Source organism: Salvia splendens, chromosome 15, assembly GCF_004379255.2.
Source record: "Salvia splendens isolate huo1 chromosome 15, SspV2, whole genome shotgun sequence".
NCBI classification, from domain to species: Eukaryota; Viridiplantae; Streptophyta; class Magnoliopsida; order Lamiales; family Lamiaceae; genus Salvia; species Salvia splendens.
In genome coordinates, this window is record NC_056046.1 from 24,690,517 (window position 1) to 24,714,693 (window position 24,177).

At 38.2% G+C, this 24,177-nt stretch overlaps 1 protein-coding gene across 1 annotated transcript; it reads left to right on the forward strand.

The window, feature by feature from the left end:
- The first annotated feature begins 16,962 nt into the window (after window positions 1-16,962).
- Window positions 16,963-17,664, forward strand: LOC121766908. The gene has a single exon (XM_042163139.1). The coding sequence runs from the start codon at window positions 16,963-16,965 to the stop codon at window positions 17,662-17,664; it is 702 nt and encodes a 233-aa protein (XP_042019073.1).
- The last annotated feature ends 6,513 nt before the right edge of the window (window positions 17,665-24,177 follow it).

A 24,177-nucleotide genomic window follows, 5' to 3' on the forward strand; every position in this document is an offset into this window, starting at 1 on the left:
TGTGCTAAAGCATGTTTAAATTCAAGTTATGAGCATGATAAATGTGAAAATTACGTGAATAGAATTTGTCTAAATAATCTGCTAAATAGATCAAAATTTTATGTGATCGGTTATAATGCACAATTCCGCTGTCAACCCCTTCAGTGGTGGACCGTGAGTATAGGTTTTTGTTTTAGGTTTTTAGTTTAAGTTTTTGTTTTAAAAACCCGAAGGTGAATCCATGTCATGAACTTAGCATGAAGAAATTAGAAACATGCATGCTTAGAGACACATTAGACCGAGTTGCGAATGATATTTAATTCCATCCATGTTTAAGTATGGCTTGACGTCTTGATTTGATGCTTTTGTGAAAAGGTGCATAATTAGTGAATTGCTTGTTCGCCTTGAATAATGCTTATACCCTGTGAGATTTGAGTCCAATTTCCTTCTTGTGTGATTTATCTGCATTCATGTATATGTTTCTAGAACTTGCTCCTAATCTGGCTAAGTTTACATAGTGTTTAAGTTGATTTAGGAGGATGTTAGGCCATCTTTTCTTAGCTACTTTTATACCCAAAATTTTCGATCCTCTCAAAAATTTCCCTTTGGAGCTAATTTTGAGCCTTTAATCCTATTCTTTGGAATCCAAATAAATGGGGACAATTCCTTGGGTTAGTTTAGTTTTCGATATCTTTTGTAAAGGAATTGGAGAGATAAGGAGGAAAGTATAAAAAGCAGTGTGCTTAATATAGAAAAGTGCAAGTTGTGAAATAGTAAAAAAAAAATCAAAATGTGTGTTTGATCTTAGAAAGGATGCTTATAAAAAAAAAGAGAAGAAAGAAAAAGAAAAGTTGTGAAAGGTTGTGAAAAGAAAAGAGAAAATTCAAAGGGTTGGAAAGTGAGTTGAAGGAGAAAAATAAGTGTTAAAAGTGTTTTGGGTGTTTAGAAAAGTGGAGTTATTTTAACTCTACTTGGGATATTTTATTTTGAGTCGCTTTTTAGCCAAATATTCCTCAACTACCAAAGAGCCTACATTATAACAAAAAATAAAGACCTTTCGGACTTTTGATTCTTAATCACATCAAGTAGAGGAGGGATTAGACTTTGAGCAAGCCTATGGTAAACTTTGCATGATGCATGATTTGAGTGCTTATACACTTAACCTTTATACACTTTGAGAGTTAGAGAAAGAATCACTTCCCATCTTTGGAAGTTTGCCATATGAGTGTGCATGAATTCAAGGTGTTCCACGAGTTAGTAATGAAAGTGCACAAATAAGCCTTGCTTGATTTAATTGCGTTAATACATGCTTGATCCATCTTTTCCATACTTTGAGGCAAGTACGACGTCTAGTCCTTGTGCATTACGTGCGTCTATTTTGTGTCTTTATTATTTTGTTCGAGGACAAACAAAAATGTAAGTTTGGGAGAGTTGATATGCTCGGATTTTGCACTGTTTTAAGGCCTTTATTTGGTCGGGTTTTAATGTCAAAATCACAATTCATGTCCATATTTTGCATATTTTCTCTATTTTGGTATTTTGGCGTGTTTTGTGAGATTTGTCCATATTTGGGCCTAAAAAGACAGCAAAAAGTTGAAGTTGGAAATCTGGATCTTTCAAGATGCCCAGCGGTCCCCTGCAACACGCACAGGGGCCGCTGCGGCCCAACGACCGCTGAGCCAGTAGCGGTCCGCACCGGAGAAAGTTGTGCTGAAATGAAGAACACGCCCAGCGACCGCTGGGGAGTGCGCAACAACCTCTCGAAGAGTTTCCGAAGCTACGGAATTATTCACAGCGACCGCTGCAACATAGTGTTGAAGGGGTTGGCAGCGGAAGCGTGCATGTTCTTAACGGATCACATAATTTGATCTATTTAGCAAATTGTCTAGACAAAATCTATTCGCTTAATTATCAAATGTATCATGCTCATAACTTGAATTAAAACATGCGTTAGCATATAAAATCCCTAGAACATGCTTACTGTGGAATTAGCCAATTTACCTCGTTGATTCAATCAAGAATTAATGACGGCTTGCTCCGTCTCCTCCTGAATATCTTCAGTACTCGACCTCGGATCTTCTGACTGGTGTCCCGGACTGTATAGTAACATCCCAAATTTTGTGACTTTTATTTAAGATATGTCGATTGGAAATTTTATTTATGAAATTTAAATTGTTGCTACGTGATTAAGTTTGATTATGTGGAATAAATCGTCATGGGGAAATTGGAATGAAGTGCTAGTTATATTTAATGTGGGGAATAATTTTAAATAAATAATCATGCATCTTGTTCTAGCCAAATAAAGTGGCTATTGGCGGCCCCTCCAATTATTAGAAATTTTCTTGGATTTAATTAATTGTTTTGGGATATTCATCCAAATTAAATCCAAATCAAATTATCCCTAAATTGTGCTACATGAAACTCGAACTCTTACCTATTATTTTTGTGAGTTTCGGATATCCTCTACTTGAATTAAGAGGATGAATTAGTTTCTTTGATAAAATTGGTACCTTGTTGATTCCTTCATTTATTTTAAATCCAATTAAATCTTGCCACATTTTATTCCCTCACCCCAATTAAATTAAGAGTTGCATTATTTCCTTGTGGCTAATTAAGCCAATTTTCGGCCCCCCTATTTGTAGAGGAGAATATATTTGTTTCCTATTTTGTGGAATTCCCTTTATTCAATACCAAATTAATACCTAAGCCAAATTAATTGGGGATGTAAATATTTTCCTTCTATTGTGTCTCCATCCCACACCTTTTTTAGCTTAATTGTCTTGGGGGAAATCTATTTTATTGCTGCCTATTTTATGGGAGTCTTTTCCTATAAAGAAATTACCAAATTTAAATCATATTCTATTTAATTGAGGATTTAAATAATTTCCTTGTGCACACCATCAACATTTTCGCCCCTTCCCTCATTATTTCCTACTTGGAGATTTAATTTATTTTGTTCCCTTGTTTATGGAATATTCATTGACTTATTTCCTAAATTGTGAATCTATTTCTCTCCAAGTAAATACCAAATAAATTCTTTATTGAATTTATTAAACTAATTTTCAAAATTTTGCCTTCTTTTTAATTGTGGGATTATATTTATTGGCCTCTATTTTATTTTTCCGCAATTAATTAATTAATTTATGGGATTAAACCTAGGACTATATAATCATCTAAACTAAACCCTAGCCCCCATTCTCCCTCATAATTTTCGTGCCTCACCTCTCCTCCCTCTCTTCAACCTCTCCAAAATTTTTCCATACTTGTTCTTGCATCCATTGAAGTTTTATTTTCAAGAGTTCCCGACGAATCACATCAATCTTTGCTTCTACCGTTTGGTTTTCGATTCAAGAAGGTATAACTAATTTTTTTCATCATCTTCTCCATTGAAACCTTGTTCTTGATTCATTCATGCATATAGTAAGTGTAGGAATCACAGATCGTAAAATTAATCGGTGGGAATTTGTATTTGTATGAGAAAAATTGTTAATATGCGATTGTGAATGAATATGTGTAAAGTTTGAATGATTCATTGGTGAATGATGTGTGGTTATATGAGAACATGATTGTGAGAACCTTTTGAAGCATGTTTGTGTGTGGGAAGCATGAAAAATTGTGTTTGGTTGAATGAGGAAGAAACCCTAATTTCGAAATTTTGAGACCTGAAAACTATGGTGTTCGAACAGTGGATTCCGACGTATGTTTGACTGATCAAAGGATCTTATTTTGGTTTGAATTTTTAACTGAGTAAACTTCAAGGTGTTTTCTGTGTGGTGTGTAAATTTCAGACCTTTTTGATGAAAGATGAATATTTAATAAATTTTTGAAGTCGACTGCGCAATTCTGCCAGAAACTTATATTCTCGCCCAGAAAGTTTCGTTTTCTATTTGACCAAACAAATGGCCTCATTTTTATGTGAATTTTGAACTGGATAAGATTCGAAGTGTCTTCTGTGGTTTGTGAAAATTTCATCCTCATTGGGCATCGGATGAAGTTTTGGTGAATTTTTCAAATAAACTACGCAGTGTTGCTAGAATTTTTATGTTCCGACCAGAGAGTTGCATTAATGTTTTTACTGACCAATCGACATGATTTGAGTGAGAAATTTTAACTGGATGAACTTGAATGTGTCTACTGTGTTGTGACCAAATTTTAGCTTCATATGAGGTCGGATGGATGTTTGGTGATTTTTACAAACAAACCGCGCAGTTCTGCCAGATTTGTTGTTATGTGGAAATATCATTTGTTGCCAAGTTTTAATGAATTATATGATGCATGTATGATTTGGGAAGATATCATGTGACGTGATTATGTGTGACACGTTGAGATATATTATGGCATGTTGTTCCTTAGGTTGATGAATGTTGGGATGGGTAAATTAAGGGAATGATAAAAGGAACGATAGGACATGCATGGTAATGTGAATTTATGGAAGGCTGATTTGTCTTGTGATGATTGGCAAGGGTTATTGTGTGTACGTGAGCACAAGGAACGAGGGTTGCCTTAAGTAGATATTGAATTGATTAAACCAACGAGGTGGGCTTTCTTTACAAATCTTTTTATTTTCCGAAAATATGATGTGGTGTTATAAGGGTGGTTTAACTTGTTATGTCATGCCATGGATTGTTTTGATTGAGATTGTGTGCCTGATGCCTAGTTCATCTGAGTTTACTCCGTTAGGCTATATGGCTTTGTTGTGAAACAAATTCGGGTCTGAGTAGGGTCGCGCTGTGTACACTGGTGAGATCGGGAGCCGTCCTTGCTAGTCGGCCGGTCTCGTGGACGAATAGTGTGGCCACACTTTCGTCGCACTGTGGATTGATGATTGTGATTGATGGATTGTTGAGAAAATGAGGATATTATTTGACTGGTCAGTCTATGAAACGTTTTTGTGTTCTCGATGATATTTCTTTACTACGTATAAAACTCGAGATCACTGGTGTGGATGACATAACTGTATAAATATTTTCGGCATGAGCCCATTGAGTACAACAAGTACTCAGCCCTGCATATGTTTTTCCCTATGTGCAGGTTGAGCGGGATGTTGCGGTGGATGTTGAGTTTGCCTAGGAACTTTGGATGCGTTGTGTCTTCAAACATAGACGTCATCCTTGACTCTCTTTAAACCTTATTTCCGCTGCTATATTTTTGAACTATGCCTCAAGACTTTATTCTGTTTCGTACTGTGTTTGAGCATGTTTGATTGTGTTAGGCGTTAATCTGATGTTTAGCCTGTTACTCTGAAATAGTTTTTCGTGAACTAAACCAAATGTTTTCTTTTGGAAGTTAATTGGATTTTAATATTTATTTTATCCGCTGCTTCTTTTGAAAAATCCTTTGCCATAAGTCGTTGCTAATTAATAATAAATTTATAACATTAAGTTTCTTTAAACTAAAAATTTGTTGTCTAAACTTTTAATGAACTAAAATATTATTCCTTTAAGCTAATTAAGTTTTCATATAAAATGTTATCCTTAAATGTTGTCTTTAATGATATCACGTGGTCACGATCGCCTCGTTTGTAGTACCCCTAGTTTGGGCGGTCGTGACAGAGTGGTATCAGGGCTTTGTTCTTTCGCTCTGGTCCGAGAGTCTTCTTTCACTTTAAGTCTAGATTAGTGAACCTTTATTGACTAGAAGTGTCACGAAGGCTCAACATCCAAGCATCACGCTCAACCAAGGAAAGTGAGGTATGTTTTAAGTTGTTGATGAAATATGAGAACGATGTATATGATTGATGATATGATGAGGATGGTTTGGGCAAAAGAATGCATGAGCATGTAATTACGTGATGATGTGATGTGATTCTAAATTCGTGAATAAATGATGTGAAAATGACGTAAATGTGAGCATGATTTGCGTGATGATCTAAACATGTGTTATATGTGTGAAAACGATATTGTGATAGTGTGATTATGTGGAATATGAGCATGATTGACAATATGATCTAAGCACGTGTTGTATGTGTGAATATGATATTGTTATGGTATGATTATGTGGGACATGAGCAAGATTGGTATGATGACCTAAGTATGTGTTATATGTGTGAAAGTGATGACGTAAGCATGTGAACATAGGAAGATGGAGTGTTTTATACGAAAGATGAAGATTGATTAGTTGTTTTGAGAATGTTGTAACTTTTTTAAAAAATGTTTGTTTCAAACATATAGGTGAAGTGCATGATGTTTGATTATGTGAAAAAAAAACTTTGAGGTTGATGTTTTACAATGGTAAGGACTAGTTGTTCATAGTGGAATTTGATTGACAAAACTATAACATGTTATAGGAAATTGTTGAAAATTTCGGAAAATCTTTAAACCTTGAACGAAAGCATGTTCGTTCGTTTCTTTTGGGAAAATTTAGATCTGGAAGTGAATGAGGAATATGAAGTAGTTATGCATGGCGATATACGTTTATGCATGTTGAATCTTTTGGTATGTGAATCATGTTTTAAGTGATGAATTATGAATGTAAAAGTGTGAGGTACTTTATGAAAGTGTTGGTAGAATAAAGTATGATACTATTAACTTTGTTGCAAACCTAGAATGCCTAAGATGTCTGTTTGATCGAACGATATCGAACTTAGTTGTTACAACTACAATATCACTTTTCTGAGGGATAAGATAGATGGAAATATGTAGTGCGAATTCGAACTCCATTAGATGATTACAAATTCACTATCGTTTTTCCTGAACGATAAGAATAAAGAGAATACGAAGAGACATTACGTACGAAAAGAACTTCAAGATGAGATGCTAAATGATTTAATCCTATAACAGGGAGAGATCATACTTGTGATCTAATATGTAAACTCATTCTTGCGTCAAAAGTGGTGGTGCGACGAAGATGACTGTTATAGCACGTTGGGAGCGCGAGTAAAATTGCGATATTTTAAGAGAATGGTTTTTATGAGGTGCAAAGAATATTATGAAGATATGGATTCCGACTAATTATTAGTGGCAACGATATGAAGAATCTCAGCGTGGAACCCACAACTCCTAGAGCGATGTTACCAGTTTCGACTCACGAAAGATGAATGAGGAGGTGCGATTTTAAAAGCTAGAACGAACTTTTTAATCAACAGTTCTTACTTGGATTCTAAGAAGTTGTCTTTCAGGACCTTTCAAAGAATCGTGAGCCCCTGTCTATTTAACATCTTGTTTCACTCACTCTTTGCAAGTAACGCTTATTATTTCTTTTCATCCATTGAGTCATAACGCACTTTCAGTTCTTGGAAAGTGGTGTTGCCTTCATAACTTTGGACACATGGATTGATTGTAGTCTTCCTTGACCTATTAATTACGAACAATATTTTGACCTTGTGAGCCTTTGCTACTAAAACTTCATTTCTAAGCTGCTTGCAGTTATGTCCTTCAACATGTTCACGTTTCGCAGACATATTTTCTATGGGATATTCTTCTTCAAACATTTTTTTTCAACCTTTCATTCTGTAACCATGTCTGTTCAAGATCTTTCTTACAGAGTGGAATTCTTTTGGTTCTGTTCCACTATACGTATCATTTCCATATTATAACTTTTTTTTTACAAAACAAAGTTAAGGCCTACATTTTGTACCTTGCCTTAACGAATTCAATCCACTAGATTTTCTTTCAAAAGTTCCTTTGACCTTCGTAGCCTACTACGAGATTTGAGATTTAATTCGATTCCACCCTATATTCATGATCTATCATATGTTCTTTCAAGCTCCGTGGAGATTATCAAAAACCAATTGTTGCAAGTTAGTGAGACCCGGAAGAGTCGAGCTAGAGATGTTTTTTTTTCTTGATTAATTCTGCGGCCTTTCTGCTTAAGACACTTTCAGTAGTGTAGCTACAATTTTGAAATCAGTTCATATCCAAGTAAGACTGCTTGATCATTTTTCGAGTTCTTAATGCTACACTTGGAGGAATGGGTGAGGTTGAGCTTTTCGAATGCACTTTATGCGGACGTGTTTGTAGACAGGTAGAATTGGGTTTGAGGTTGTCTTCACCGGTTGGAGGTTTGATTGATTTTGTGCGAAATTGCTCTAACATAGAGTTTACGTTAGGAGGATTATGAGTAATAGCCCAACTGATGCACGTTATACCTTTGGAGAACGTAGACATAATTTTGGGAATGGATTGGCTTACCGAGAACCATGCAACGATTTACTGTAAAGAGAGATAGATTTCTTTTCAAGCCTCGGGCAAAGAGCCGACTATCTTATATGGGATCTCCATAAACCGACGAACCTCCATAATCTCCGCATTGTAAGCAACCACGATGATAAGAAAAGGGCGTCCGGCGTATCTTGTGTACTTGAACAAAGAGGTAAAGAAGGATTTGAAAGTGGGAGACGTGGCAGTAGTACGAGATTTTCCCAATGTGTTTCCCGAAGCTTTGCCTGGACCGCCACCCGACAGACAGGTAGAGTTCACTATTGATTTGGAACCATGGTCTGCGCCAGTATCAAAGGGGCCATACCGAATGGCCCCTAAAGAGTTGGCAAAGTTGAAGATCCAGTTGCAAGAACTGTTAGACTTGGGTTTTATTCGACCTAGTGTGTTACCGTGTGGAGCGCCAGTGTTGTTCATTAAAAAGAAGGATGGAACAATGAGGATGTGCATCGACTATCGTGAGCTTAACAAGATGACCTTGAAGAACAAGTACCCACTGCCAAGGATTGATGATTTGTTTGACCAACTTCGAGGAGCGGGCGTATTTTCAAAAATGGACTTGAGATCGGGATATCATCAACTAAAGGTCCGACGAGAGGATGTGCCTAAGACTGCTTTTCACACTCGTTATGGCCATTATGAATTCGTCGTGATGCCATTTGGGCTGACCAATGCCCTGGCCGTCGTCATGGACTTGATGAACCGAGTTTTCCACGAGTACCTTGACAAGTTTGTGTTAGTCTTCATCGACGACATTTTAGTACACTCGGAGAACGAGGAGGAACATGGATGGCACCTGCAAACTGTGTTGGGAACGTTATGAAAAGAGAAGCTTTATGCCAAGTTCAGTAAGAGTGAGTTTGGTTGACTCGAGTGAACTTTCTTGGTCCTATCGTGACGGCTAATGAAATTCAAGAGGACCAGTGAAGGTCGAGGCTGTGCAAAATCGGAAGTCGCCGAAAACGCCGAGTGAAATCCGTAGTTTCTTGGGATTGGTGGGATACTACCGACGTTTCATCGAGGGATTCTCTAAAATCGCAAGACCAATGACACAACTGTTGAAGAAAGGAATCAAAGTGGTTTGGACGCCGGAGTGCGAGGCGAGTTTCCAACTGTTGAAAGAGAAGTTGACTACAGCACATGTTCTAGCTGTACCGGCAGCCGATAAGGACTTCGCCGTCTATACTGATGCATCGAAAGTAGGACTTGGATGCGTGTTGATGCAAGATGGGAAAGTGATAGCATACGCTTCCCGACAGTTGAGATCGAATTAATTGAATTTTTTGACTCACGACTTGGAACTAGCAGCAGTAGTGCATGCACTGAAAATTTGGAGACATCATCTCTATGGAGTGAGATGCGAAATATATACGGATCACAAGAGTGTCAAGTATTTCTCCGAGCAAAAGGAGCTAAACATGCGGCAGCGACGTTGGTTAGAGATCGTGAAAGATTACGACTGTGGTATTCATTATCATCCGGGCAAGGCAAATGTAGTAGCCGATGCTTTGAGTAGGATGAACCAACCGCAATTGGCTTATTTCCTAACGCAAGAGGATGCGTTGATTCACGAACTCCACAGAATGAGATTGGAGATAGTGAAAGCGCCCAAGACAGTAGGAGGAAGAATCGCGACACTAGTGATTGAGCCAGATTTGAGAACCAAGCTCATAGAAGCCCAACGACGTGATGACAAGTTGGAAGAACGTGTGAAGGTGAGAGCCGAGAAGCTTGATCACTACCGTGAGGAGGCGGATAATGCTTTGACGTACGACGAACGATTGTGTGTGCCGAGCGATGAGGCGCTAAAAGATGAGATTTTGAGTGAAGCGCACGACATGCCTTACACAGCTCACCCCGAAAGCACGAAGATGTATCGAGTTTTGAAGCAACATTTTTGGTGGAATGGAATGAAAGGGGACGTAGCGTCGTATGTGGAGCGATGTCTAGCATGTCAACAAGTGAAGGACTTACACCAACGACCATATGGGAAATTGCAACCACTTGAAATTCCCGAGTGGAAGTGGGAGCATCTAGCTATGGATTTCGTGACGGGTTTGCCGAAGTCACAAAAGGGCAACACTGCGATATGGGTAATTATCGATCGACTTACTAAAAGCGCGCACTTCTTACCGATTAAGATTACTTGTGGAGCGGACAAGTTAGCTAAACTCTACGTGAGTGAAATTGTACGTTTGCATGGAGTGCCAAAGACCATTGTATCCGACCACGATACGAAGTTCACATCGAAATTTTGGATGAGTTTGCAACGGGAATTGGGCACACAATTGAACTCCAGCACTGCTTATCACCCACAATCGGACGGGCAGTCAGAGAGGACGATTCAAACACTTGAGGATATGCTGCGAGTCGTTGTCTTAGATCGAAGGGAAAGTTGGACGGGCAGTCGTTGAATTCGCCTACAACAATAGCTATCAAGCGACGATCGATATGGCTCCGTATGAAGCTTTGTATGGCAGGAAGTGTCAATCCCCACTCTATTGGGATGAAGTTGGCGAGAGGAAGATGTTAGGACCCGACACTATAAGGGAAATGACCGAAATTGTACATCAAATCCGCGTAAGGATCAAAGAAGCTCAAGCTAGGCAGAAGTCGTATGCTGACGTGCGTCGAACGGAAATCAAATTCGATGTTGGTGACAAAGTATTCTTGAAAGTATCCCTGACGAAGGGAGTTGCGAGGTTTGGAGTGAAGGGCAAGCTAAAACCGAGTTTTGTAGGACCGTACAAGATTATTGATGAAGTAGGCCCTGTAGCGTAACGTTTGGCGTTACCTCCCAGTTTTGGGAACGTGGACAACGTTTTCCATGTGTCGCAGTTACGCAAGTACGTGTTCGACCCCAAGCACGTGATTCATCAAGAAGAAGTGATCTCAACCCCCGACATGAGCTACGAGGAAAGACCCGAGGCAATCCTAGATCGGAAGGTGCAAGAGTTGCGAAACAAGTCGATAGCATCCGTGAAGATGTTGTGGAAGCACCATGGTCCTGAGGAAGCCACGTGGGAGTTAGAAGATAAAATGAAAGAAAAGTTTCCCGAGTTGTTTATATGAGACGATCAAATTTCGGGACGAAATTTCTGTTTAGAGGGGAAGGATGTAACATTCCAAATTTTTTTACTTTTATTTAAGATATGTCGATTGGAAATTTCATTTATGAAATTTAAAGTATTGCTACGTGATTGAGTTTGATTATGTGGAATAAATCGTCATGGGGAAATTGGAATGAAGTGCTAGTTATATTTAATGTGGGGAATCAATTTAAATAAAGAATCATGCATCTTGTTCTAGCCAAATAAAGTGGCTATTGTCGGCACCTCCAATTATTGGAAGTTTTCTTGGATTTAATTAATTGTTTTGGGATATTCATCCAAATTAAATCCAAATCAAATTATCCCTAAATTGTGCTACATGAAACTCAAACTCTAACCTATTATTTTTGTGAGTTTCAGATATCCTCTACTTGAATTAAGAGGATGATTTAGTTTCTTTGATAAAATTAGTACCTTGTTGATTCCTTCATTTATTTTAAATCCAATTAAATCTTGCCACATTTTATTCCCTCACCCCAATTAAATTAAGAGTTGCATTATTTCCTTGTGGCTAATTAAGCCAATTTTCGGCTCCCCCTATTTATAGAGGAGAATATATTTGTTTCCTATTTTGTGGAATTCCCTTTATTCAATACCAAATTAATACCTAAGCCAAATTAATTGGGGATGTGAATATTTTCCTTCTATTGTGTCTCCATCCCACACCTTTTTTAGCTTAATTTCCTTAGGGGAAATCTATTTTATTGCTGCCTATTTTATGGGAGTCTTTTCCTATAAAGAAATTACCAAATTTAAATCACATTCTATTTATTTGAGGATTTAAATAATTTCCTTGTGCACACCATCAAGATTTTCGCCCCTTCCCTCATTATTTACTACTTGGAGATTTAATTTATTTTGTTCCCTTGTTTATGGAATATTCATTGACTTGTTTCCTAAATTGTGAATCTATTTCTCTCCAAGTAAATACCAAATAAATTCCTTATTGAATTTATTAACCTAATTTTTGAAATTTTGCCTTCTTTTTAATTGTGGGATTATATTTATTGGCCTCTATTTTATCCCTCCACAATTAATTAATTAATTAATTTATGGGATTAAACCTAAGACTATAATCACCTAAACTAAACCCTAGCCCCCATTCTCCCTCATAATTTCCGTGCCTCACCTCTCCTCCCTCTCTTCAACCTCTCCAAAATTTCTTCCATCCTTGTTCTTGCATCCATTGAAGTTTTATTTTCAAGAGTTCCCGACGAATCGCATCAATCTTTGCTTCTACCGTTTGGTTTTCGATTCAAGAAGGTATAACTAAATCTTTTCCTCATCTTCTCCATTGAAACCTTTTTCTTGATTCATTCATGCATATAGTGAGTGTAGGAATCACAGATCGCAAAATTAATCGGTGGGAATTTGTGTTTGAATGAGAAAAACTGTGAATATGCGATTGTGAATGAATATGTGTAAAGTTTGAATGATTCATTGGTGAATGATGTGTGGTTATATGAGAACATGATTGTGAGAACCTTTTGAAGCATGTTTGTGTGTGGGAAGCATGAAAAATTGTGTTTGGTTGAATGAGGAAGAAACCCTAATTTCAAAATTTTGAGACCTGAAAACTGTGGTGTTCGAACAGTGGATTCCGACGTATGTTTGACTGATCAAAGGATCTTATTTTGGTTCGAATTTTTAACTGAGTAAACTTCAAGGTGTTTTTTGTGTGGTGTGTAAATTTCAGCCCCTTTTGACGAAAGATGAATTTTTAATAAATTTTTGAAGTCGACTGCGCAATTCTGCCAGAAACTTGTATTCTCGCCTAAAAAGTTTTATTTTCTATTTGACTAACCAAATGGCCTCATTTTGATGTGAATTTTGAAGTGGGTGAAAGTCGAAGTGTCTTCTGTGTTTTGTGAAAATTTCAGCCTCATTAGGCATCGGATGACTTTTTGGTGAATTTTTCAAATGAACTGCACAGTGCTGCCAGAATTTTTATGTTCCGACCAGAGAGTTGCATTAATGTTTTGACTGACCAATCGACATGATTTGAGTGAGAAATTTTAACTGGATGAACTTGAATGTATCTACTGTGTTGTGACCAAATTTTAGCTTCATATGAGGTCAGATGGATGTTTGGTGATTTTTACAAACAAACCGCGCAGTTCTGCCAGATTTGTTGTTATGTGGAAATATCACTTGTTGCCTAGTTTTAATGAATTATATGATGCATGTATGATTTGGGAAGGTATCCTGTGACGTGATTATGTGTGACACGTTGAGAAATATTATGGCATGTTGTTCCTTAGGTTGATGAATGTTGGGATGGGTAAATTAAGGGAATGATAAAAGGAACGATAGGACATGCATGGTAATGTGAATTTATGGAAGGCTGATTTGTGTTGTGATGATTGGCAAGGGTTATTGTGTGTACGTGAGCACAAGGAACGAGGGTTGCCTTAAGTGGATATTGAATTTATTAAACCAACGAGGTAGGCTTTCTTTACAAATCTTTTTATTTTCCGAAAATATGATGTGGTGTTATAAGGGTGGTTTAACTTGTTATGTCATGCCATGGATTGTTTTAATTGAGATTGTGTGCCTGATGCCTAGTTCGTCTGAGTTTACTCCGTTAGGCTATATGGCTGTGTTGTGAAACGAATTCGGGTCTGAGTAGGGCCGCAAACCCAATCAGACTGTGTACACTGGTGAGATCGGGAGCCGTCCTTGCTAGTCGGCCGGTCTCGTGGGCGAATAGTGTGGCCACACTTTCGTCGCACTGTAGATTGATGAATGTGATTGATAGATTGTTGAGAAAATGGGGAGAGTATTTGACTGGCCAGTCTATGAAATGTTTTTGTGTTCTCGATGATATTTCTTTACTACGTATAAAACTCGAGATCACTGGTATGGATGACATAACTGTATAAATGTTTTTGGCATGAGCCCATTGAGTACAACAAGTACTCAGCCCTGCATATGTTTTTCCCTATGTGCAGGTTGAGCGGGATGTTGAGGTGGATGTTGAGTTGGCCTAGGAACTTTGGATGCGCTGTGTCTTCATACATAGACGTCATCCTTGACTCTCTTTAAACCTTATTTCCGCTGCTATATTTTTGAACTATTCCGGGTGCCGACGCATCTCGGAATAGTTCCCGTTGCCGAAGCTTCTCGGCCGTCTCGGCACATCGGGTGACGCGGTGTCCCGGACTATACGCTGATATTTGTGTGGGCAAATCTCACCAACGTACTAGGACTTGAATAACGAAGACAGAACTCAGCTCACGGAGGAGGTAAAATTTTGAACTATCTCTTTCTTTGAGGGGGACGAAAATTCTCAATAATAATAATTGTGTTTTCTGTCTCCTTTATTCTCCTATTTATATATTGGGCCCAGTCAGGGATCTAAGGAAGAATTTGGAACAGGCCTCACCCAATTAGCTTTTTACCAATTAAATTTAACCCACAATTTAATATAAGCTTATATTGGAATATTACAAGTAGCCACTATAGAAGTAATATTGCACTGCCTTCCAAATCCGAAATTACAAGTATTCCGGGTTTCCTTTAATTGCATTTAATTTAATTCTCGCGCTTAAGATAGAAACATCCATTAATTAATTATTGTCTGCTATGGACTTAATTAATTAACATATTTTAATCTCCAAGAGTGGACTTAGCAAGAAACTCTTATTTATTATTCATAGAGTAATTAAACTCCAACTAGCTAGGTTCCGAATAATAAAACCTTGTTTCGAGCTCCTCTTGTGGATTTTATCAAACGAGACTCTCCTCGCGCACGATTCAACGCAATAGCAATCCTAGCACCGCTAGATAATGATCGCCACTACCCAATATACCTGGATCGTTGGGTAACGAAAAACCCGCACCTTTCGTAAGTCAAAGTAGTTGATACTCAATATCGTATGCTCAATGCTAACGTACATTGATTAAGAAATTAATTATCAAGAACTCGTCTTTCAGTAGATAGCATAAAGACTCGTCTTGCTGTTAGATCCATTCAGTGCTATACCACACCAACGTCATCCTATTTCAATAAGGCTTAGAAATAATCGGACTGACATTGCAACCTTTCGCGATAGGTAGTCTAGGTCTATCTAGGTTGTGAAATTCTTATTTTTCTTTGTTTAGAACTGACCGTGTTACCTTAAATTGGACGACGCCCACAACCGGTCTACTAAAACAAAGAGTTAGACTTTGTTACGTTTGCTTATACATTTAAATATGCAATAAACAACCATTAAATGTAAAACATAACAACATTATGACAAAAAATAATCTGTTGCATTTATTGGAAAATAACAATTAGAGTTTTACAGTATCCAATCACTCGAAAGGTGATTTCTAGTATACAAAACCCTAACAGTTTTTAGCTTATTCAATTATGTGTAACTAAATTCATAGGATTCTAGGGATGTGTTAGTAACGACTTTAGTTATACAATTCTGTTTTCTATTTAATATCCGTTTTGTTTTTACTTCGTTTCTTTCCTTAGTTGTTCCATAATACTTCACGTTTGAGTGACACATTCGGTGATGATTTAATATAACTTGCTGCATTATCGTGAGAAGAGGTTGGTGAGTTAGATCCACTTAGTAGACACTATAATTAGCTTCCCTTAAAACGACACTGTTAATTGAGAGTGAGGACTTTTCAAGGGTCTTAGGAGTTTTTAGGAGTTGTGGATCTAGGATTGACAACCCTAGTGTTTGTAATCTACGCTTGTGCCGCATTGGCAAAACTTATGTGACTCGTTCTATCTAAGTATAAACTTTGCTAGGGTATTGTAGTTGGAATTTGTAAAACCATAACTGTGAACGCACATCCCTTAAATTCTCTTATCTCTCATATTTTTACCTCTTTAATTATTTGCAACTAATTGTTTATTGCTTTCAAACTATTTTTAGTTTTCAAAATCTCCAAAACTTTCGGTTTTCCAAATAGTGAACAAAGCTTAGTAGAAGATAGTCAATTTGTGATTGTTTTCCATGTGTTCGATATCCGGTACTGACCTTTAGTTATACTATATATACTCTGGCTGCTTTGATTTTTCGTACGATGCACAAGATCATTATACTAATGAAAATTCTGAAACATGTGCAAGTATGGAGGAACAACCCTTCTCCAAATGGGAGGAACTCCTAGAAATCTGCATCATCGAGGTTCAGAAAAATAGGAAGGTGACTAATCAGAGGTTGCTCAATTTGGAAAGAAACACAGTCCTTTTGGAGCAAGGATCGACGAGTCTAGCCGTACAAGTGGGGGGTTAGAATTTAACATGGGAGTTTTGGCCATAGCAATAGGGAGCAAGCACACTCCAAGAACGCTTCTAAGCCTACTAGAGATCAATCCAAAAGGAAATTGTCATGTTGTGCAACTCCGTAGCGGGACCACATATCAGCCTCCACAGGTAGCGGATCTAGGCTGGGGAAGAAAAGAAAAAGAACAGGAGCCGACCGACTTCACGCCAGACGCTGATCAATCCCAGTGTTCCCCCGAAAATTCTCCAGCCAGTCGAGCCCGATTCAGACACTGATGCAGAGCTGCCACCAACAGCCGCTGCACCACTTCGCAACGGTCCGCTACCCGAGAGCTAACTCCCTGATCCGCAGTTTCTGAGCACGGCCACCATCCCGTATCCCCAGCGATTGAAGAGCAAGAAGCTAGACGCCCAGTTTACCAAGTTCTTGGAAGCCATAAGCAAGGACCACATCAACATACCATTGGTGGAAGCACTGCCACAAATGCCCAACTATGCCAAGTTCTTGAAGGATGTGGTGGCCAAGAAGAGAAAGTGGGGGAAATATGAGACAGTGGGCCTAACAGAGAATTGCAATGCTATAATTCAGAAAGGATTGCCTACCAAACACAAAGATCCAGGGAGTTTTACTTTATCTTGTGTGTTAGGAAATAATGTAGAAGGTAAGGCATTGTGTGATTTAGGAGAAAGTATTAATTTGATGCCTCTATCTTTCTACATGAAGCTCAACATTGACAATCTCCGCCCCACTTCGATCACCTTGCAAATGGCAGATAGAACAACAACAACACCATGTGGAATTGTAGAAGATGTTTTGGTAAGAGTAGGAGAATTCATTTTTCCCGCCGACTTTATCGTTTTGGACATGCAGGAGGACAAGAAGGTGCCTTTGATACTTGGAAGACCATTCCTAGCCAACGGGGGAGCCATGATAGACATGCAGAAGAGGGAGCTAACATTGCGATTGCATAATGACAATATCACCTTCAATATCTATGACGTTTTGAAATTCCATGGGAAGGAAGGAGCAGAAGGCTATCAAGAGTGTAGCGTCATCCAAGTGGTCACGGATTGTGTGGGGGAAGTGGAAGTCACGTACCACCAAACTCAGGACCCTTCAGAATCTTGTCTGATAAATTCTTTCACTCCTACTCACACCTCAAGTAGCGTGAGACGGAGGGAGTAAAAGTGAGTGCATTAAATGCCATTTTGTTGAAATCAATACCTTTCAAAAGTATAAATTTTATTTGGACATATGTACCCTTAAGTATGAAATACTATAAATATGAAGAGACTATAATTTATTCAATTCGATTATCTGTTCACTCACGTTGCATCAAATTTTTATAAACAAAATCAATATTTACTAATGTTACATGATTATTAATATAATTTTATCTTATATTTATAATACCAACGCATCGTAAGTACTTAATTTTTCGTACTTTCTTAAAATACTCTAAATGTTTGTATTTTTACAAATAAGTAAAACTTAAGCACGAATAAAATTATTGGTCCGATATTGAAATGTTGCACCGATAAATTAAAATTTTTATTTGTAGCTTTATTTGTTAGTAAATATATTAAAATATGAAAATAATATTACATAAAAGATTAATGCATTAATATGTAGACTGTGAGTTTCATTCTTAAATGTAATATATATTACGATTTACTTTTATCCGTGCTTTAGCATATTTACATGAACTATAAAATATGAAATCATGATTAATTTTTACTCAAATATAAAACATCTGTGTCGTTGTATTATTTAAATTATTTCTTATTCTTTAAATTATATTACTGACTATTTATCAATTGAATTTAGTATAATATTCATTTGCCACCATTTAAAGATTAAGATGGCTAGTTGCAATTGCATTTATTTAAAAATACAATTACAACAACTTCATGATAAAAAAAAATTATGCACTTTGCATATCGGCAAAGTAACAACTACCATCACCCATGTATGCCCAAGAACAAAGTAGTGATTCAAAATACGGTGAAAAAAGCCCCTTCAAATAAAATTCCATATTGATATTAAGTTTTTTACTCCTCCATTATTTTGAATAAAGAATGGTGTGGTAATTAAACAGTTAATCAATTTAATTTAAATTGAAAAAAATCTGTAAGATTATATATTTTTATTTATAATAAAATATTTAAAAAAGAGAATAAAACCTTAAATGATACTATAAAATAGAATAAGTATTCGTTTTGAGAGAAATAAATTTTGTTATATAGTAATAATCATTTATAAAATTAATCTTAATAATCATAATTTAGAAGTAATTGACTGATTGATTTATACTATCATCGTCCTTATTGCTACCGTCTACAAAGTAAATGGACTAATGGTAATAGTAATTACATTAAGTTATGTAGTAGTAATAGAGTAGCACATAGTACTATATTTGTCAAGCCCGCATTTTCTAAGGATAGAAAACACGGTTGATCGCGACTAGGGGGATTAAAGAAGCGGGGAAGAAAGGGGAAAAACAACACAAATCGACCATAGCTCGAAACAAATGGGAATAGCTCGAATAAAAAAAATCAGAGTATCATCTCAACAATTGACAACTCAAAGGGATTATATCCCAACAATACATAAACTCAAAAGAAACAACATTCAGCTGAAGCATTTCGAGAGTAGAATAATGCTATGTATGAAGACACAACATATTCTAGACATTTGATAGACATTCTTCACTTTTATGCTCAACACCCACCGCGCTCGTCACCGCTCAACCTGCACATAAGGAAAATACATGCAGGGCTGAGTACTTGATGTACTCAGTGAACAAATGCCAACACAATTTTATAAAAATATGTATATCATGCCACCATTGAGTGACCTCGGGGTTTTAACTTGAAAAGGCCCGAGACACTAAAAATATTTCAAACACAAACTTTCAACTCATCCTCAAATCCTTTTTCCTCATCATTTCAAACCAACCATTTCTCATTGATTATTTAAGAAACTGCCATATCTGTTCTTTAGGGTGCCGTGTAAGGGGCCACTTTCCACGAGCACGAAAACCGGCCAACCCATTCGATGACTCACGGTCCTCATCGTGTAAACTAGTCCGAGTAGGGACGCACCCTTGCTAAGACCCGAATTCGATTAAACTCATAGTAGGGACTCACTCCCCACTAAATAATCATCAACATCAACATCAATCTCATCAACATCAATCTCATCAACATCAACCTCGTCAACATCAACAACATACTGTGAAACGAGATTTGTGGCCGCAAACTCGATCACTAGACCGGCCGACCCAAAAGACGACTCACGATCCCCATTGGTGTACACTAGCCTGAGTAGGGACTCACTCCCTAGTCAGACCCGAATTCGATTTCAATAGGTCTAGTAGGGACAATTCCCTTGCTAAACATACAGATATGCATTTCTCAAAACAAAAACATGGCATGATATTCCCTTTGCAAACTTTATTTTCCTCAAAAACGTATTTGAAACATAAATCATTTTTCTGCATAGGTCGAGCATCATCTCACATCATATCAACAAGTCAAGCAATTCACAACCACTCAAAAAGCTATACAGCGCAACACATGACAATCACTTTCACTTTAAGCACATAAATCACATAATCATGTAATAATCGCAATCACAGACATTTCGTCACATATAATGATGCTCGAATCAAAATATTAAAACTAAAGCTCTTGAAAGTATTTAGTTCGAAAGCCCACCTCGTTCGTTTAATTTTCTGAGTTTGAATTCCTTATTTCGACTTGGATTTTGTCCGCAGAGAAATCCCTCCTCAAGTCCATGTTTCTCTTCTCTTTCATTTATTTTTGAGGCCGACCATCGCGTTCCCAACTCCATCGACCCAACACTCCCAAAACTATTTTCTCCTTTTTGATTATCGAAAGCCTAAATATTAATTACTCCATTTCAAATCCTTTATCAAAACCCTCTGCCAAGATCAGCAATTTCCCATTATAAAATGACACTTATTTTCAAGTTTAAAAGTATTATATGATGTATGTATGTCCAAGGAACGTGCCTAATGATGTGATCACGTGTGATAAGTTGAAATATATTACGGTGTGTTTTTCCGTCTTTGTGACGAACGTTGGGTTGGGTTAATTGAGAAAAACGATGAGAGAGAAACGATAGGACATGCATAGTAGTATGAGTTTTGTGGAAGGCTGACTTGTGTTGTCGTTGACAAGGGTGATTGTGTATTCGTGAACTCGAGGAACGAGAGTTGCCATAAGTTGGATTGTGAATTGTTAAGCGAACGAGGTGGGCTTTCTTTTCAAATCTCTTTATTTTTCCGAAAATACTATGTGGCGTTATAAGGGTGGTTTAACTTGTTATGTCATACCATGGTTTGTTTTGATTGAGATTGTGTGTCTGATGCCTAGTTCGTCTGAGTTTACTCCGTTAGGCTATATGGCTGTGTTGTGAAACGAATTCGGGTCTGAGTAGGGCCGCAAACCCTATCAGGCTGTGTACACTGGTGGGATCGTGAGCCGTCCTTGCTAGTCGGCCGGTCTCGTGGGCGAATAGTGTGGCCACACTTTCGTCGCACATGGAATGATGATTGTGATTGATGGATTGTTGAGAAAGTGGGGAGATTATTTGACTGGCCAGTCTATGAAATGTTTTTGTGTTCTCGATGATATATCTTTAGTACATATAAAACTCGAGATCACTGGTATGGATGACATAACTGTATAAATGTTTTCGGCATGAGCCCATTGAGTACAACAAGTACTCAGCCCTGCATATTTTTTTTTTCTTATGTGCAGGTTGAGCGGGATGTTGCGGGGGATGTTGAGTTGGTCTAAGAACTTAGGATGCGTTGTGTCGTCATACATAGGCGTTATCCTTGACTCTCTTTAAACCTTATTTCCGCTGCTATATTTTGAAACTATGTCTCAAGACTTAAATCTTTTTCGTACTGTGTTTGAGTATGTTTGGTCGTGTTAGGTTTTAAACGAGTGTTTACTTTGTTATCTGAAAATGGTATTCCCGTGAATTAAACTAATTGTTTTTCTTAGAAGATGATTTGGTTTTTAATAATTATTTCTCTTCGCTGCTTTCTTTTAAAGGTATTTATTATGAGTCGTTTTTATTTAATAGAAAAGTTATAACTTTAAACTTCTTTAAACCAAAATGTTTCTCTTCCTTTAAGCTAATTTAGTTTTCATAAATGGTTATACTTGATTAATGTTGTCCCTTGGTCGCGCTTGTTGTACCCCTAGTATGGGCGGTCGTGACATCTAGGAAGTAAGCTTAATATACCGAAGTCTTGATGATGTTTGATCTCAGCATGTTTACAGCTTTCTAGGTCTAGCGTTTATATTTCCTGCCTAGGTCTAGTAGTAGTTATACCTCAACCCTGTTTGCGTGACAGCAGCCGCTTAGTCAAGAGTCTCTAAATGCTTTCTTACGTATCCATCTTCGTGGGATCGACCCCTGCTTCTCTTTACTAATCCATAGTATTCGGGTTGAGGGATCTTTGAAGGAGAGTTTGTGTGTACAACGACAGAGTATTCCTTGTTACATTGAGTTCCTAGACCAAGTGATCTAGTGGATTCATAGGACTTGGTGTCTCGACCCCGCGTAGCACATCGCATTTTCACAACAAACGAAAACACATAACAAACTCTGCCACCTCATGAACTAGTACTTTGGAGAGACGAAGTCCTTCCACACGAATCTCGGCCAAAATCTTCTTTTACCCTTGGGCCTAAACCAGTCGTAGGCTTCCACGACCCCCTTCGAGGCATAACATTTCTCCAACAATTTAATTACCTCCCTTCTAGGAAGGTAGGTAAGCAATGTGTCTCTAATCTCCAGCAGCCTCTTGAATAATGGAGATTCCCGGGGCTTGGCTCTCCATTCCCAAATCAACCTGTTAATGAGGAACTCGCTATGGATCCATTTAATCCATAAGGAGTCCTTCTTCACCTGTATGTTCCAAAGATAGCGTGTCAAGAGAGCTTTGTTCCATGCACCGAGATCTCGAAATCCCATTCCTCCTTCGTCCTTGGGTAGACAAAGTTCCTTCCATGCAATCGGGCCATATTTTGTGCCCCAAAGGAATTCCCGACAGATAGAGATAATGCGGTCACGTACGTTCGTCGGTAGTGGGAAGACCAGGAGCCAATAACACTCGACCCCCTGCAAAACAGATCGCACAAGTTCAGATTTCCCTGCATAAGATGAGTTTTTACTTGTCCACTTCTTCATGAGAGAAACAATCTTCTCGATCAACAGGGAGTAGTGCATGATGTTCAGCTTCTTTGAATCCAACGGCATTCTAAGCATCTGACTGGTAGCCTCTTGAATAATGGAGATTCCCGGGGCTTGGCTCTTCATTCCCAAATCATCCTGTTAATGAGGAACTCGCTATGGATCCATTTAATCCATAAGGAGTCCTTCTTCACCCCAGCAGCATCTTGAATAATGGAGATTCCCGGGGCTTGGCTCTCCATTCCCGAATCATCCTGTTAATGAGGAACTCGCTATGGATCCATTTAATACATAAGGAGTCCTTCTTCACCTGTATCTTCCAAAGATAGCGTGTCAAGAGAGCTTTGTTCCATGCACCGAGATCTCAAAATCCCAGTCCTCCTTCGTCCTTGGGCAGACAAAGTTCCTTCCATGCAATCGGGCCATATTTTGTGCCCCAAAGGAACTCCCTACAGATAGAGATAATGCGGTCACGTACGTTCGCCGGTACTGGGAAGGCTAGGAGCCAATAACACTCGACCCCCTGCAAAACAGATCGCACAAGTTCAGATTTCCCTGCATAAGACAAGTTTTTACCTGTCCACTTCTTCATGAGAGAACCAATCTTCTCGATCAACAGGGATCACTGCATGATGTTCAGCTTCTTTGAATCCAACGGCACCCCTAAGCATCTGACTGGTAGGGTCCCAAGTGGGAATCCAAAGATGGACTTGATTTCTTCTAAGTCTTGAGAAGGTAGTTTCCCTCTGCTAAAAGGTTAGATTATCCTTATTGATCTCCAATCCCGAGCACCTCGAAAATTCCTCCATAGCATTAGCTAATATTTCCATAGACATGTAATCTCCTCTGCCAAAAAACATAAGATCGTCAGCAAATGCTAGGTGAGTAATCTTTTCCCTCTCACATTTCGAATGATAATTAAAGTTGGAACCCGTTGTACGAGCAGCCAACAAGTGAGATAAGTATTCCATGCAGAAAATAAATAGAGTGGGGGACATGGGGTCTCCCTGTCTAAGACCCCTCTTGCCCGGGAAGAAACCGTGGGGGCTCCCGTTGATAGCAATCGAGAACCGTTGGGACGTGACAGACTGCATCACACAAAAGACGAACTTCGGGTGGAATTTCAGTCCATGTAGAATGGACCTAAGACCCCTCTTGACCGCACACTTTGGAGCATTCTTCTTATTTTCATAGCCACACATAAGCTCTTGGGCAAGATGAATGTTGTCCATGATGCTCCTCCCTTGGATAAACTCCGATTGAGAGAGGTCCATGATGCTCCTCCCTTGTCCATAAGATGGATGTTTTCCGAGCAGTGGGGACAATCTTGTCGACAAGATCTTCGTGATGATCTTGTAGAAGACGATACAGCATGATATGGGTCGAAAGTCACCCACTTTGGGGTTAATGGCCCTCTTCGGAATCAGTGACACCACCATCGTGTTGAAGCTTTTCAGCAGA

Excerpts from the sequence above, each read along its gene's own strand:
- LOC121766908 (XM_042163139.1), top strand. The coding sequence starts at position 16,963 with ATGCCCAACTATGCCAAGTTCTTGAAGGATGTGGTGGCCAAGAAGAGA.